The 12955-nt window shown below is 42.0% G+C and overlaps 1 protein-coding gene across 1 annotated transcript in view; it reads left to right on the top strand.

Moving 5' to 3' along the window:
* cacng7a (calcium voltage-gated channel auxiliary subunit gamma 7a) overlaps window positions 1–11842 on the top strand; it is a 45668-nt gene extending 33826 nt beyond the window's left edge. The window contains exons 7-8 of the mRNA XM_087835286.1: window positions 6073–6218; window positions 10703–11842. Of these exons, the coding sequence (XP_087691412.1) occupies window positions 6073–6218; window positions 10703–11224 (668 nt within the window). The 3' untranslated portion in view covers window positions 11225–11842. The remainder of the gene's footprint in view (window positions 1–6072; window positions 6219–10702) is intronic.
* The last annotated feature ends 1113 nt before the right edge of the window (window positions 11843–12955 follow it).

Here is a 12955-nt window from a genome sequence, read left to right as displayed (position 1 = left end):
CACATATTATGATAGAATTTGCATTAATACGCATTGTTTTTTCTGTTTTTTTATATATATGTTTTCATTATTTTACCTTTTATAAATATATATCATGTGTTATCACCCAGTGTGTCCGTGGGTGGGCACAGTGGACACCCAAGTCTGTGAATGTGATAATTTTGTGATATAGCATTTTCAAATTCACCCCATAGGTGCATTTACTAAAAGCGTCTGATGAGTCCAAGTTCCCATGACCTTGACCTATATTTAGGTCAATAAAGGAGGGCATGCTTTAGGCCCGCCTTGTGATCGATGAGCGATGGCCAGATGAGCTTGTATATCTTTGGATTTTCAGCCCTTTTCATGTTTGTCGCTGATCTTGTTTCAAAAAGCGAAGTGAAAATAAAGCAAATCTTCAAACAATAAGGCTTCATAAAATAATGGGTGTTGTGACACCTCTATTTTATATAAACTACACCTGCATGCATGTCGTCCGTCACCGCATCTCGTAACTACCTTCGGTCTTCTTCTATTCTAACTCGCTTTTCCACATCCTTCTCCCAGTATACCCAGTATCTGTCCTCTCCATGTGTCCAAGCTAATTAAACAACGCCTCTCCTTTCCGTCCTTGTCACTCCCAACGCAAGTCTCAGGATCTATAGCTGCCTCTAGTTCTGCGTCTATCTTTTCCTCAGCTGCACATTTCCAAGCCGTAACTGGTCTCATGAGCATCTCATCGATGCCACATTTCATTAAGACTGAAACTCTATAATTATCTGGTCTTTAAATGGGAATTTGAAGTCTACTAATGACAAAAAAAATCAAAAAAAGAAAACAAAAGGTTTATTAAGAACATCTGAAAGAAGTCAGTTTTTATATTTTTTATTCTTTTTTTTTAGTTTTATGTTTGTTTGGAAAACAGACTCAGAATAAACCCCGACAGCCTCTTTTCACCTTTGCTGAAGTTCTGTCGCTTAAAAAAAGAAAAGTCAACAACAATTGTTTGGGCTTCTTTTGAGAAGTCGAAGATTTCTGTCCTGTTGTTCACGGCTGAAAGCGTCAGGCGAGAAATCGATGGCTGATGATTGCCAGCTTCACTTCTGAACAGCAAATCGACGACACTTAAGCTCACTTCTATTGTGCGCTGTTCTCTTGTCGTTCGCCATAAAAGAGCATGCTCCACATATCAGTGAGAATGACATCACGTGGCTGCAGAAAATCAGCATGTGTGTGTTTGTCTTGGGAAAACTTGCCATCAGTCACAAAGCAGCCTGAGGTTATAACATGGTGACTGTGTACCAGCTGTTTCCTCTGTTGTCTCCTGTCTGTCCTTCCTCCAGTCATTTTCTCCCCTCTGCTGTTTCTCCGCCTCCTCTCCAACGAATGTGTGTGTGCTCACTCATGTGTGTTCATGGGTCCTAGCACCACATGTCTGGGAGGCTTTTACTGAGATGTGCATTCTGTTCACAACACTGCCATCTGATGGCCAAACGAAGGAAATACAGTGTTCAGACTACTCTCCTTCGTTTCCCACTAATAGTAAAATATGCTGTATTTATGCTGTAAATACAGCATATGATAACAATTTTCTTTTTGATATGCACTGACTTTTCTGTAGGTGGGATGCTTTCAACACCCAGTCTTTTTTGTTCAGTCACCTGAATCATGCACCCTGTTGTCTTTTGTTTGATGTTTCTTGTCAACTTTTATCTTTTCTTGGGGGCTATGAAATTGAAAGGTCAATTACTATTTTGTATCCTAGATATTAGTCTGTTACACAAAGAAAAAGTATCTAGTGAACACGTATTTTTAATCAGGAGTAGTGCTTGACCAGCACTGGTTGCATCTATTGATTGATAAATATATCTGTGGCGGGGGTGTGGTCCCTGGCTCAGCTGCAGGGGAGGAATGAGGCAGTGCCAAGGAGGCTGGAGGGACAGGTGTCGGGGATTTCACTAACGAGGCTTCTCCCTTTACATAGACTGTGTCCCAATTCAGGGTCTGCAGCCTTAAAGGCCGCATTTTAAGGCCGATTACGTCACAGCGACGCGACGAAAGCTGTCCCAATTCGAAGGCTGCTCGAAATGCGGCCCTCAAATGCGTCCTTCATTTCCCTGAATTTTAAGGACGTGGCGGTGTAGACTTCGTGGCCCAACATATCCCAGAATGCATAGCGCGGCGGTGGGTGTGGATAATTTTGCAGAAAAAAAACGGCGGATGAGGTGCGGCCGAAGAGTAAACTAAGAACATTAAAACATTACTGTTGGCCACATGTCGGCAAAGTTATGTGACATTAGTGACGTTTGTACTAACTTGGTTTTAAAGCCTTTACTTTAAAATATACGCCGTTCAATAGCTGAGCTTAATCTTACAGAGAATGATCAAAGCTCATGTAGAAACAAACAAACAAATGAACAAAAGATTTTCTCCTTCATTTCTGTCAAACAAAGCTGTATGAAACGTTTCCAGCTGTTAGTATCATGGTTGCTAGGCAACCTGGGCAGCGCGACGGAGGCTAGACCGTCCCATTTCACAAGCCTCGCACTTCCGGCCTTAGCGGTCTTTAAGTACGCGGCCCTTGAGGATCGTTGAGGCTGCGTACTTTAAGGCTGCAGACCCTGAATTGGGATACAGCCATAGTGAAGCTGGAGAGCTGGAGGAAGTTGTGTGTGTGAGAGCAGCTGAAAAGCTAAAGTGGGTGCTGAACCTGTCATGTGTTTGTCGAGCATTTTTGTGCGATTTGCAATAAACACTCCTCAAATTGTTGCAGTCTGTTGGGTCAATCGCTACAATGTCCCTAAATAATATTGTCTTCACTGTAAGCTGTCTCAATCATCAATGATAGGATAATTCATGACAACATGTTGTGCAGCTGTGTCCGACACACATTTACATTTTTAAGGAGGAGCACAGCAGATCTGCTGAGCTACAGAGTCTCTGTGACATGTCAGTGTAGCAGCCTAAATATGGCTTAACACATTTTTGGAAGCTCCATGTAGGCTAGTGTTTATATATATACTTATTTCAGTGTTATGTAGCACAGTCTACGAGATGAATCCACCAGTGACGCTTTTAAGAGAAAATGAGCTGTAAGGTGATTTTAAGTGGAAGCATCTGCATCATTTGCTGCGTTTGGAATGAGAGGGTTTCACTGTTGAAGGATTTTGCAGGTCAGTTGCTGTGGTTAGTCTGTCGACAGGGGAGGAACTGACGCACTCCTAATGAGGCTTCGCTTCTCCCATACGAAGTGTGTTTGTGGGATTGTGTTCTTGTTTATCTCTGTTTGCCACGGCACAGCTTGTTTCTCAGCCTATTTACAGTACAAGCAGGACACATTATCATTAGCTATTCCAGCTACAAAGTGCACACAAATACACACACACACAAACAAGAAGAAAGGCCCATTCAGATGGGATTAGTATTTCAGGGTAACCGGGGAGTGCAGCATTAGCCTCGCCCCTCCTGATTTACTGGTTATTTGTAGTTTGGAGGTTTGTTAAACATTTATGAGGGATAGAGAACTAAATGTCTGCTCGTTTCTTTCTTTTTGCTCTTGTGTTTAACATGAAACTGTTTTGACTCAAAAATGATACACTTTGCACATTTAGATGAGTATATAGTGGTGTCTTATAGTATGTTACGCCCTGTCCAAAACATTGGTATGCACAGTTGTTTTTCTTACTGTGTTTACAGTGACAGTCCATTATTTTAATTGTCAGAATAAACTCATCTTAACCTCTAATTTCCAGAAGCCCTAAAAGGTGACAGTAAAAAAGATCGTGTTCCTTGTTCTCTCACAGAGGAGCTGTTATCATTTTTGAGTCATTTTGGTCACTTTTTATTACAAAAAACAGACGTATGTGTTTAGATATGTCATTTAATCCATTTATACTTTTAATTCCTAACTATTCTCCACAGTGGAGATGAGCTAATGAATCCACTGTAGGACCACGACTGCTTCAAAAACTGTGTGTAAAATGAACTAATACTAGAATGCAATGATTTGCAAATACATTCAACCCCATATTTAATTGAAAAGAGTAACTTCAAATGTATAAACAATCCTATGGCATCTACACATGTTGAGCACGTCACACCCCGTGTCTCAAACAGAGGCTATCTAAACTTTAACCTCCTAGGACCTGGCGTCCACATATGTGGACATCACATTTTGGGTTGTTTAGACCAAAATACTCAATTTTGCTGATATCCACTTACGAGGACATTATACTGCCTCTGTTCTATCAAAATTTTAAACGAATATCCTCATATGTGGCTCTGATTTTTCATAAAAACAAAAATAAGGTAAAAACATTCATTGGGCTCCAATCAGCCCAAATATCAAAGAGAAATTAAAAATGCATGCTGTGGAAGAGTTCAGGTCTTAGGAGGTTAAAGACTAACAGTAGATAGTGTCATGGCTCTGGGTCTGTAAATTATGGGTTCAGTTAGAATTCTTTGATGTCGTTTGCTTCATGGTTCTGTTTCCTTGCCTCCCCTGTGTCCACATTTCATATGTAGGCTGTCATGTCTTGTTTCCTGTTTTTCTTTCACGGTCTCACATGCTGTGTTTCACAACTGTATTCAGTTTTGCTTCCTCCTTGATTTTGTCTGATTACTTCCAGCTGTGTTTCCCTCCTGTTTCCCATCCCTTCATTATCCTCTGTGTATTTAGTCCTCTGTCTTCCTCTGCCAGTTGTTGCGTTGTCTCACATTGCTGTGCGTCCTTCTTGTGGTCCTTGGTCTCCCTAGTGTTCTTAGGCTACGTTCACACTGCAGGCAAAAGCGCATCAAATCTGACTTCTTTGACCCTATGCGACCCATATCCGATCATGCTATGACAGTGTGAACGGCACAAATCCGATATTTTCAAATCCGATCTGGGTCACTTTCATGTGTGGTACTGAATCCGATACATATCTCATGTTTCAGAAAGCGACTGCTGTTTGATGGTCATGTCGCATTAAATCCGTCTTTTACGTCACCGACACAAGACAGACGCCAATTATCAGCGCCGGAGAAGACATCGCGAACGCTTCCTGGCCATCCCGTGTAGATGTTAGTGAAACTGTTGGGAAGACAACGTTGGAGAAACGTGAACATTTTATTTGTACTGTATAATCTGCAGATTCTGACAGAAATCTGCAGCTATCCTTTGAAGCAGCGCTCCTCTAAAACAGCAATAAGGATCATTATTAGGTTATTTACATTATTATGTAAATAACAAAATAACTTAAAGCAAAAATTGGGAAACGTGAAGTCCGAAACAAGTCTTTATATTAAGGGCCATCAGTCAAACAATACTGTTTGCTCTGGGTCTAAACAGAGCGCGTTGTGTGTGACGTCTTCTTTTGCACATGCGGCCGCTTTGAGCGTTCACACTAGAGCGCGTTTGCTGTCGCATTTTATTTGTAGTGTGAACGAGCAGACAAAAAAATCGGATTTGATCAAAAAATCGGAATTGAGCATCAAGACCTGCAGTGTGAACGTAGCCTTAGTTAGCTTCTAGTTTGTCTGTTTATTGTTTCCTAGCTTCCACGTCCTTTGGTTCCAGTTTAGATTATGTTTTCTACAGTGCAATAAAGCTGCCTCTCTTACTTTAATCCCTTTGAGTTTGCAGATATAAGCTATATATTAGAAAAGCAAATAAAACCTAAACACTGTCAAATAATAATCCATGTTTTTGAGATTCTGAAAAATAAAACAACTTCTGTGTTTACTAAAGAGTCTGCACAGTACCAGCATCTAACTGCAGCCTACTCAAATGTGATGACAAGCAGACTGCAAACAAAAACCAGAAAGCTTTTTGTAACTTAAATCGTGTCCCTTTCATTCGACTTCTGCATATTCATGTGCAGATATGTGTTTATAGAGGTTACCAGCCTGCAGGAATACCCTGTTCCCGAGGGAGTTCCAGTGCCTGCTCTGGGGAAAGCAGATGGCTCAGAATAACATCCAACACTTGACTCATCTTCTGATGTTATATTTTACTTATGCAAGGAGACGTGGATACGCTATATTATCATACAGCGGGACCACCTATCTTTCTCACTGTGTGATTACCATATGTGTGTATTTGTGCTCTTGCAGGTCTTAGTCTGGTGGTGGGTCTGGTTTTGTACATCTCCAGTATTAACGATGAGGTGATGAACCGACCTCGAGAGCCTGAGCAGTTCTTCCACTATCACTACGGCTGGTCCTTTGCCTTTGCCGCCTCCTCCTTCCTCCTCAAAGAGGTGATTGAAGCACGCTAATACGCACCGCCACACGCATTCACAAAGAGTTAATCAAGCACGAACACGCACGGCTGCTGCACAGACAAACACGTGAGCGATCGCATGCTGAACGGAAAACTCACACGCTGCAGATGTGCTCGGGCACAGCGAGAAGTTCCCAGTGACACGAACATGTGCTGCTGCTCAACATTTATAAGCCTTAATGTTCACGCAGAGATTGTTTGGAGTCTTGCTTGGATGTCGACCATGTGCACGCACACACACACGCATGCACGCTTGCTGAAAATGCAGACTTATTCAGCTAAACACACACATTTAAAAAGTGCCTGCGTAGGAGCCCGTCATCCCGCCCGCATCAATATTCATAAATGTTAATAGCTTGAATACTTGAGGGCAGCAGCTCTGTCGCAGCACAGCTTCATATGCATCCAAATATTCCTCACTGGGAGGAAGAGGGTGCTCCACTCCTCCTTCATCCTTCATTCCTTCCATTTCATCTCTGTCCCTTTTGTCTCCTTCCCCTTTCCCTGCTGCTTCTTCTCTGCCTGACTCAAGTCTTTTCTCTCTTTATATGTCCTCTACTTTTATCTCGTCTCTTTCTCTCTCCTTTTATCTTCAGTTCTTTAATCCTCTGTTGTCCCCTCCTTCTTCTTCTTATCTCCTCTGCTGTCCTCTTGCATGATGTGGCTTAACTTCATCTTTTGCTCTCTTCTCTCTTACTTCATATTGTACCATTTCTTCCCTTCCCTCTTTTTTTTTCCACCATCGTTTCTTTGATCTTAGTCCTCCCTCTTCAGTTATCTTTCAGTCTATAATCCTGTTTTCTTCTCCTCCAGTCCTCGCTTAAATCTTTGACTCATGTTTTCATGCTTAGCTTTTGCTTTGATTCTTCTGTTAATTTTCTTTAATTCACGTCCCGTCTTTATTTTTGTCCTCAATTTCCTCTAAATTTTTCTTATTTATTCCAATTTTTTTTTTATCCTCCCATCTTGTTTCCCATCTTTCGTGCCCATAAAGTGGCTGTCATCCGTCTTTATCGCGTCTTCACCTGCTGTAATCACACGCTCCTCCTAATCTTCTATTAGTCTTGCCCCTCTTTTCCTATTTAATCCTCTTTTCGCTCATTTACCCGTCGTCTTTCCATTCCTTTGACATGGGTTTATCCGTCTTAGCATCTTTACTCATGCATGTGTCACTCAGGCATCCTCTTCTTTCTTTTTTTTGTTTTTCTAATCATCCGTTCACTCGCTTCCCCCTTTTTTTTTTTACATGTTTTATCACTTCATTCCTTCATCTTACTTCCTCTCCTTTTATTTATTTCCTTCACCTCTTCCCTGTTTCCATACCTTATCTTCTCTTTTCTTCCCCACTCTTCCTCAAACCTGCGCTGGAATAGCAAAGAACATTTAACGACACAATTTTTCTGTCACACACACACACGTTCATCAGCATTCAGGTTTCAGGGTTGTTGTAGCGATGATGTTGTGGATGAATAGTGAATGAGCTGTGAATGCTCAGCGGATGCCCGGGTGAAAACATGAATACATTTTTGATAATGGCTCATTCCGCTGAGGAGCGCCGAGCCTTTTTGTCAACTCTCTGCAAAATTAGTACGGATTTATTTCATCCCCCCACCCTCCTCCTTATGGTGTGTTGCACTTTAGGGAGGATGATGCTGATTCTTGTGTTTAGTAAATCTTTATGCGTATGGGAATTTTCTGGGAACTCTGCATTGTTCACTTTTGCTCCCTTAGGCAATGCAGATGTTGTCGTGTCATGGATGGAGAGAGAGAGGGGCCTGTTCCCGCTTCATCTAATTTATGTTTTTTTGGCAGACATTGTCAATGCATCAGTGTCACTTGCATTGCTGTCTATCCTAAACTATATTACTAGAGCTATTTTGAATATTGCCAGTCAGATCTGAAATTCTATAGCCAGTAGGTATGTTTTGGATTATACATGTGATTTAAATCATTTTACATATTTTTAGAAGCTAACTACTTCCACTATAAGAAAGATAGCAATAATATATATGCAATATGGTAAATGGCCTGTATTTGTATAGCGCTTTTCTAGTCCCTAAGGACCCCAAAGCGCTTTACATATCCAGTCATCCAACCATTCACACACTGGTGATGGCAGCTACATTGTAGCCACAGCCACCCTGGGGCGCACTGACAGAGGTGAGGCTGCCGGACACTGGCGCCACCGGGCCCTCTGACCACCACCAGTAGGCAACGGGTGAAGTGTCTTGCCCAAGGACACAACGACCGAGACTGTCCAAGCCGGGGCTCGAACCGGCAACCTTCCGATTACAAGGCGAACTCCCAACTCTTGAGCCACGATCGCCCCGCAATATTTCCAAAAGTATTTGCTCGTCTGCCTTCACCTGCATGTGAACATCCCATTCTTAATCTATAGATTCTATCGCTACAAAGGATGTGATGTCGACACACCCTTTGCAGGTATAACAGCTTCAAATCCTTTGGGGATTTTAGAAAGTGCCTTTGTGAGCTCAGACACTGATGTTGGAGATAAAGGTCTGGCTTGGTCTCTGCTCTAATTCATCCCAAAGGTGTTCTGTTGGGTTGAGGTCAGGACTCTGTGCAAGGCTCTCGATGTGTGATACTCATCATGTTGGTGTTATTCCTAGATCTACAAAACGTTGGTCGCTCTGTTTTTTAAAGATTTTTTCATGAAAGGACATCGGCAAGTTATTGTCCAAGCTGCAAAGCTATGACATCATAATTATGTGATTTGTCAGATGCAATGTTGATCCTAGAAAAACATCAACACAATGATATCAGATAGACCGTGCAAGCCAATCAAGTTCTTCCACACCAAACTCAATCATCTATGTCTGTAAGGTCCTTCCTCTGTGCACTGGTGCACAGTGGCAGCACTGGTGCATGTTGGGACTTCATAATGATTACAGTTTCTTCCTTTTGAATGAAGGTTTATAGTCCCAAAGCATAGCTTCTATATCTTACTATAGATGATAGGGAAGAAGTCTACCTGCAACTAAACCTGAGCTGTGATTACAAATATTAGCCATAAGCAAAAGCTACTAAATTGGTCTTCTCCTTTAAGGTCATTGTTCCCATGGACCTCAAACTTGTTTCACAAACAAATATCAAATTCTTTCATCGCTGGTGGAGAGATGGGACTCAACCAAGAGGTCAAATAGCAGTTTTCAGTGCAAGAGTCCATTGTGTCCAAGCCACAATTCACTCGCTGGGCCCACGTCCTCATTTGAGGTTGGACAGCATTTTAGTAGATAAAGGTAAATGGCTTGGACATGAATTGAGCTGCAGTTCAGGGAAGGCCTAGAAGGGGACTGTTGGTGGCTCCCGGGCCTGGCAGATCCCCATGTACTAATGAGAAGCGAAGAAGTTAAAGAAAAGGGGGACGGAGGGTGGGGCATGTAAATGAGAACAAACAGGGGGAACGTATATAGATGAGAACCAGAAGGAGTGTGTTTGGAGGCGTGGTTCTGCTCCTGAAATTCAGATACTTTATCTCCAAAAAGAAACATCAGGTCAGCACTGTGACCAGCACAATGGTGTTACTTTTCTCGACATTCATAGACTTGTCGAGTTGACGTTGTCCCCCTGATTCACTCAGGATCACACTCAAAGATGCACAAATGCAAGTGGTCAAAATGTACAGGGTGGGCCATTTATATGGATACACCGTAATAACATGGGAATGGTTGGTGATATTAAAGTCCTGTTTGTGGCACATTAGTATATGTGAGGGGGCAAACTGCTCAAGATGGGTGGTGACCAAGTCGGCCATCTTGGATACAACATTTGTTTTTCCAATAGGAAGAGGGCCATGTGACACATCAAACTTATTGGTAATGTCACAAGAAAAACAATGATGTGCTTGGTTTCAACGTAACTTTATTCTTTCATGAGTTATTTACAAGTTTCTAACCACTTGTAAAATGTGTCCAATGTGCTGCTCATTGTGTTGGATTGTCAATGCAACCCTCTTCTCCCACTCTTCACACACTGATAGCAACACCGCAGGAGAAATGCCAGCACAGGCATCCAGTATCCGTAGTTTCGGGTGCTGCACATCTCGTATCTTCACACCATAGACAATTGCCTTTAGATGACCCCAAAGATAAAAGTCTAAGGGGGTCAGATCGGGAGACCTTGGGGGTCATTCAACTGGCCCACGACGACCAATCCACTTTCCAGGAAACTGTTCATCTGTATAGTGTATTGCCACAATGATGGGCTGTGGAGAGAATTACATTGCTTTTGTTTGGAAAAGCATGACAGACATGCTGTATCACTGCAGAGGACTGTGTTTAAAAAGCCAGATTAATCGAGCGAGATACATCATGCTTAACAACAAACCTAAAAAAAACGAAAGAAAAACTAATCAGACCCAATAATATGACCACTGGATGAATCTACAAAACGACAAACAGGACATCCTGTAACGTTGCAGTATTTTGTTTGTGTCTCCAGGGTGCAGGAGTGATGTCTGTCTACCTCTTCATGAAGCGTTACGCTGAGGAGGAGCTTTACCGGCCCCACCCTGCACTGTACCGCCCCCGCATGTCTGACTGCAGCGACTACAGCGGCCAGTACCTCCACCCAGACTCCTGGGCTCCACCACAGCGAGGCCGCAGTGCCTCCGATGTCTCCTCTGACATCTCCATCCAGCTCAACCAAACTCCACCCCAGCAGCCATTTCCCAAGGGGGGCAGCAGCTCCCAGGCAACACCCTCTTCCTCTGGACCGTCATCAGCTGCCAGCTACCAGCTCCAACCAGCTTCTTCCTCCTCCACCTCCTCCTCATATCCACATCCTCTTCACCCAGGTGCCACATCCACCCTGTCCAGGGGTTCACATATCCACTCCCACCCTCAGCCACACCCTCACCCGAGTGGGCCCGCACCCCAGTCCCTGCCTATGGCGGCGCCACCCTCTGCCGTGCCTCCTCCACGCTACCACGCACACATGCGAATGAGCGCCTCGCCATGCTAGGCTACATATGGAGGGAAAAACACATCTGGGGTTGGGGATGAGGGTGGGGGGTTAGATTGGGTCTGTTACAGCGCTTATACACCACACGACAAAAACACACACGAACACAGATCCCGTAGCCGCCAAGTGTGTGGGAGGAAGGGTTGTAGCAAAGAAGCAGAAGAAGTGAGGTTTAAGGAGATCAAAAAAGAGGAGAGAAAAGAGGGGAGGAGGTGAAGAGAAGCAGGTGGGCGGAGGGATGACTCACTGCTGATGCTGAGCCCGAGATGAAGACAGACACTCAACAAAACTTTTAACACGCTGGGAGGGAACATGGGAGGGAGTGAGAGATACGATGATTAGTAGCAACAAGACGTTTGTGGGGTTTCTGACGGGTACATTCATCATCACGGCCATGATACACAGGCAACAGTGTCAAACAGCACAGGAAACAGGAAGCTGAATCATTTCCAAAATGCTGTCCATTCACAAAAACAACATAAATGTTGAATTATGAATCGTATGAAAACATTACCCAAATTTCTTGTAATTAATGTTTTCATATTTTTGTGAACGTGGTTGGGAAGGTCGATGCAGTATCTTGATTGCTTTAGAAATAAATTTTGGTTTTATGGAAGTAACCCCTTAATAATGATTATTAAAGAAATATGTATATTATTATAATTATTTTTTACATTTTGATATTTGTCCATAAGGGAAGCTACATGCAGTAGACATTTGAGGGTGTTACATCTAACACAGCTCACAGTTTTCAGAGAATAAATCTAAATTTGACTCCGGTCGTCTCAGTTAAACTTTGACCATTGAATGTTTGTTTGCACATTTTCACATTGTGTAAGCCATATTTATTTTATATCTTTAAAATCTGGTTCACAACTAGGATGGACCATTCTTAAGGCTATTTATTCTGATTTAAAACAAAATTATCTTGATTTTATTTAGTAATTTATTTCATTTTACAACAAAAAAAATAAGAGTTTTAATTAAATTTCAGAAAACATTTATCTTGATGGAAGAAAAGTTTAGAAAAAAAGTAAATAAAAGAACTTTTATTTCCCACAGATTCCCATATTAATCCAAAAGGCCAATGGAAAAATCCTTGGTGAAATTTCTAATCTCCAGTTTGAGCTATAAAACAAAACATCCCTGCATTACCACATCATTTTATAGTGCAGATGTAAAGAAATAAATAAAATGTGCTGTAAAAAGGCCAGCAGACAAGCTCTAATAAGGCCTAGCTACTTTAACATATTAAAAAAAATGTTATTATAGTGTTTATTGAAATAAAACATTATTTAATGCTGGAATTTCCAGGTGTATTTAAATTTTAACACCACCACATCCTTCAGTTCTTCCCAACCCTGTTCATGAAAAACCATCTTTATGATGCAGAGTGCCCAGTGTATTAATAATCAGTATCACTTATCACTTTTGCCCTTGTACCATGACCTACAGGTACAACCAGAGGTAAACTGTGTATTAATAGAGATTTATACTTCTAATGTACAGATCTTCTTCTCCCTCTTCTGCGATCTTGCTGAAATAAATGTTCTCCCATATGTTTAAGATGTTTTAGCTATCAAATTTTCTAAGTTGTTTGTATTAGAAGTTGGAAGCTTTGAGAAGGAATGTTTAACATTTCGAAGACTGAAGCAGAAGATGTAACTGAGACTTTTTAACTGAGCACAGTCAAAGAGCATCTGTGGGAGCTTCACAGGTTGAAGGTTTCCA

This window comes from Neolamprologus brichardi, chromosome 22, assembly GCF_056152115.1.
Source record: "Neolamprologus brichardi isolate AB-2024 chromosome 22, ASM5615211v1, whole genome shotgun sequence".
Classification (NCBI taxonomy): Eukaryota; Metazoa; Chordata; class Actinopteri; order Cichliformes; family Cichlidae; genus Neolamprologus; species Neolamprologus brichardi.
This window is presented reverse-complemented; position numbering and strand designations above follow the sequence as displayed.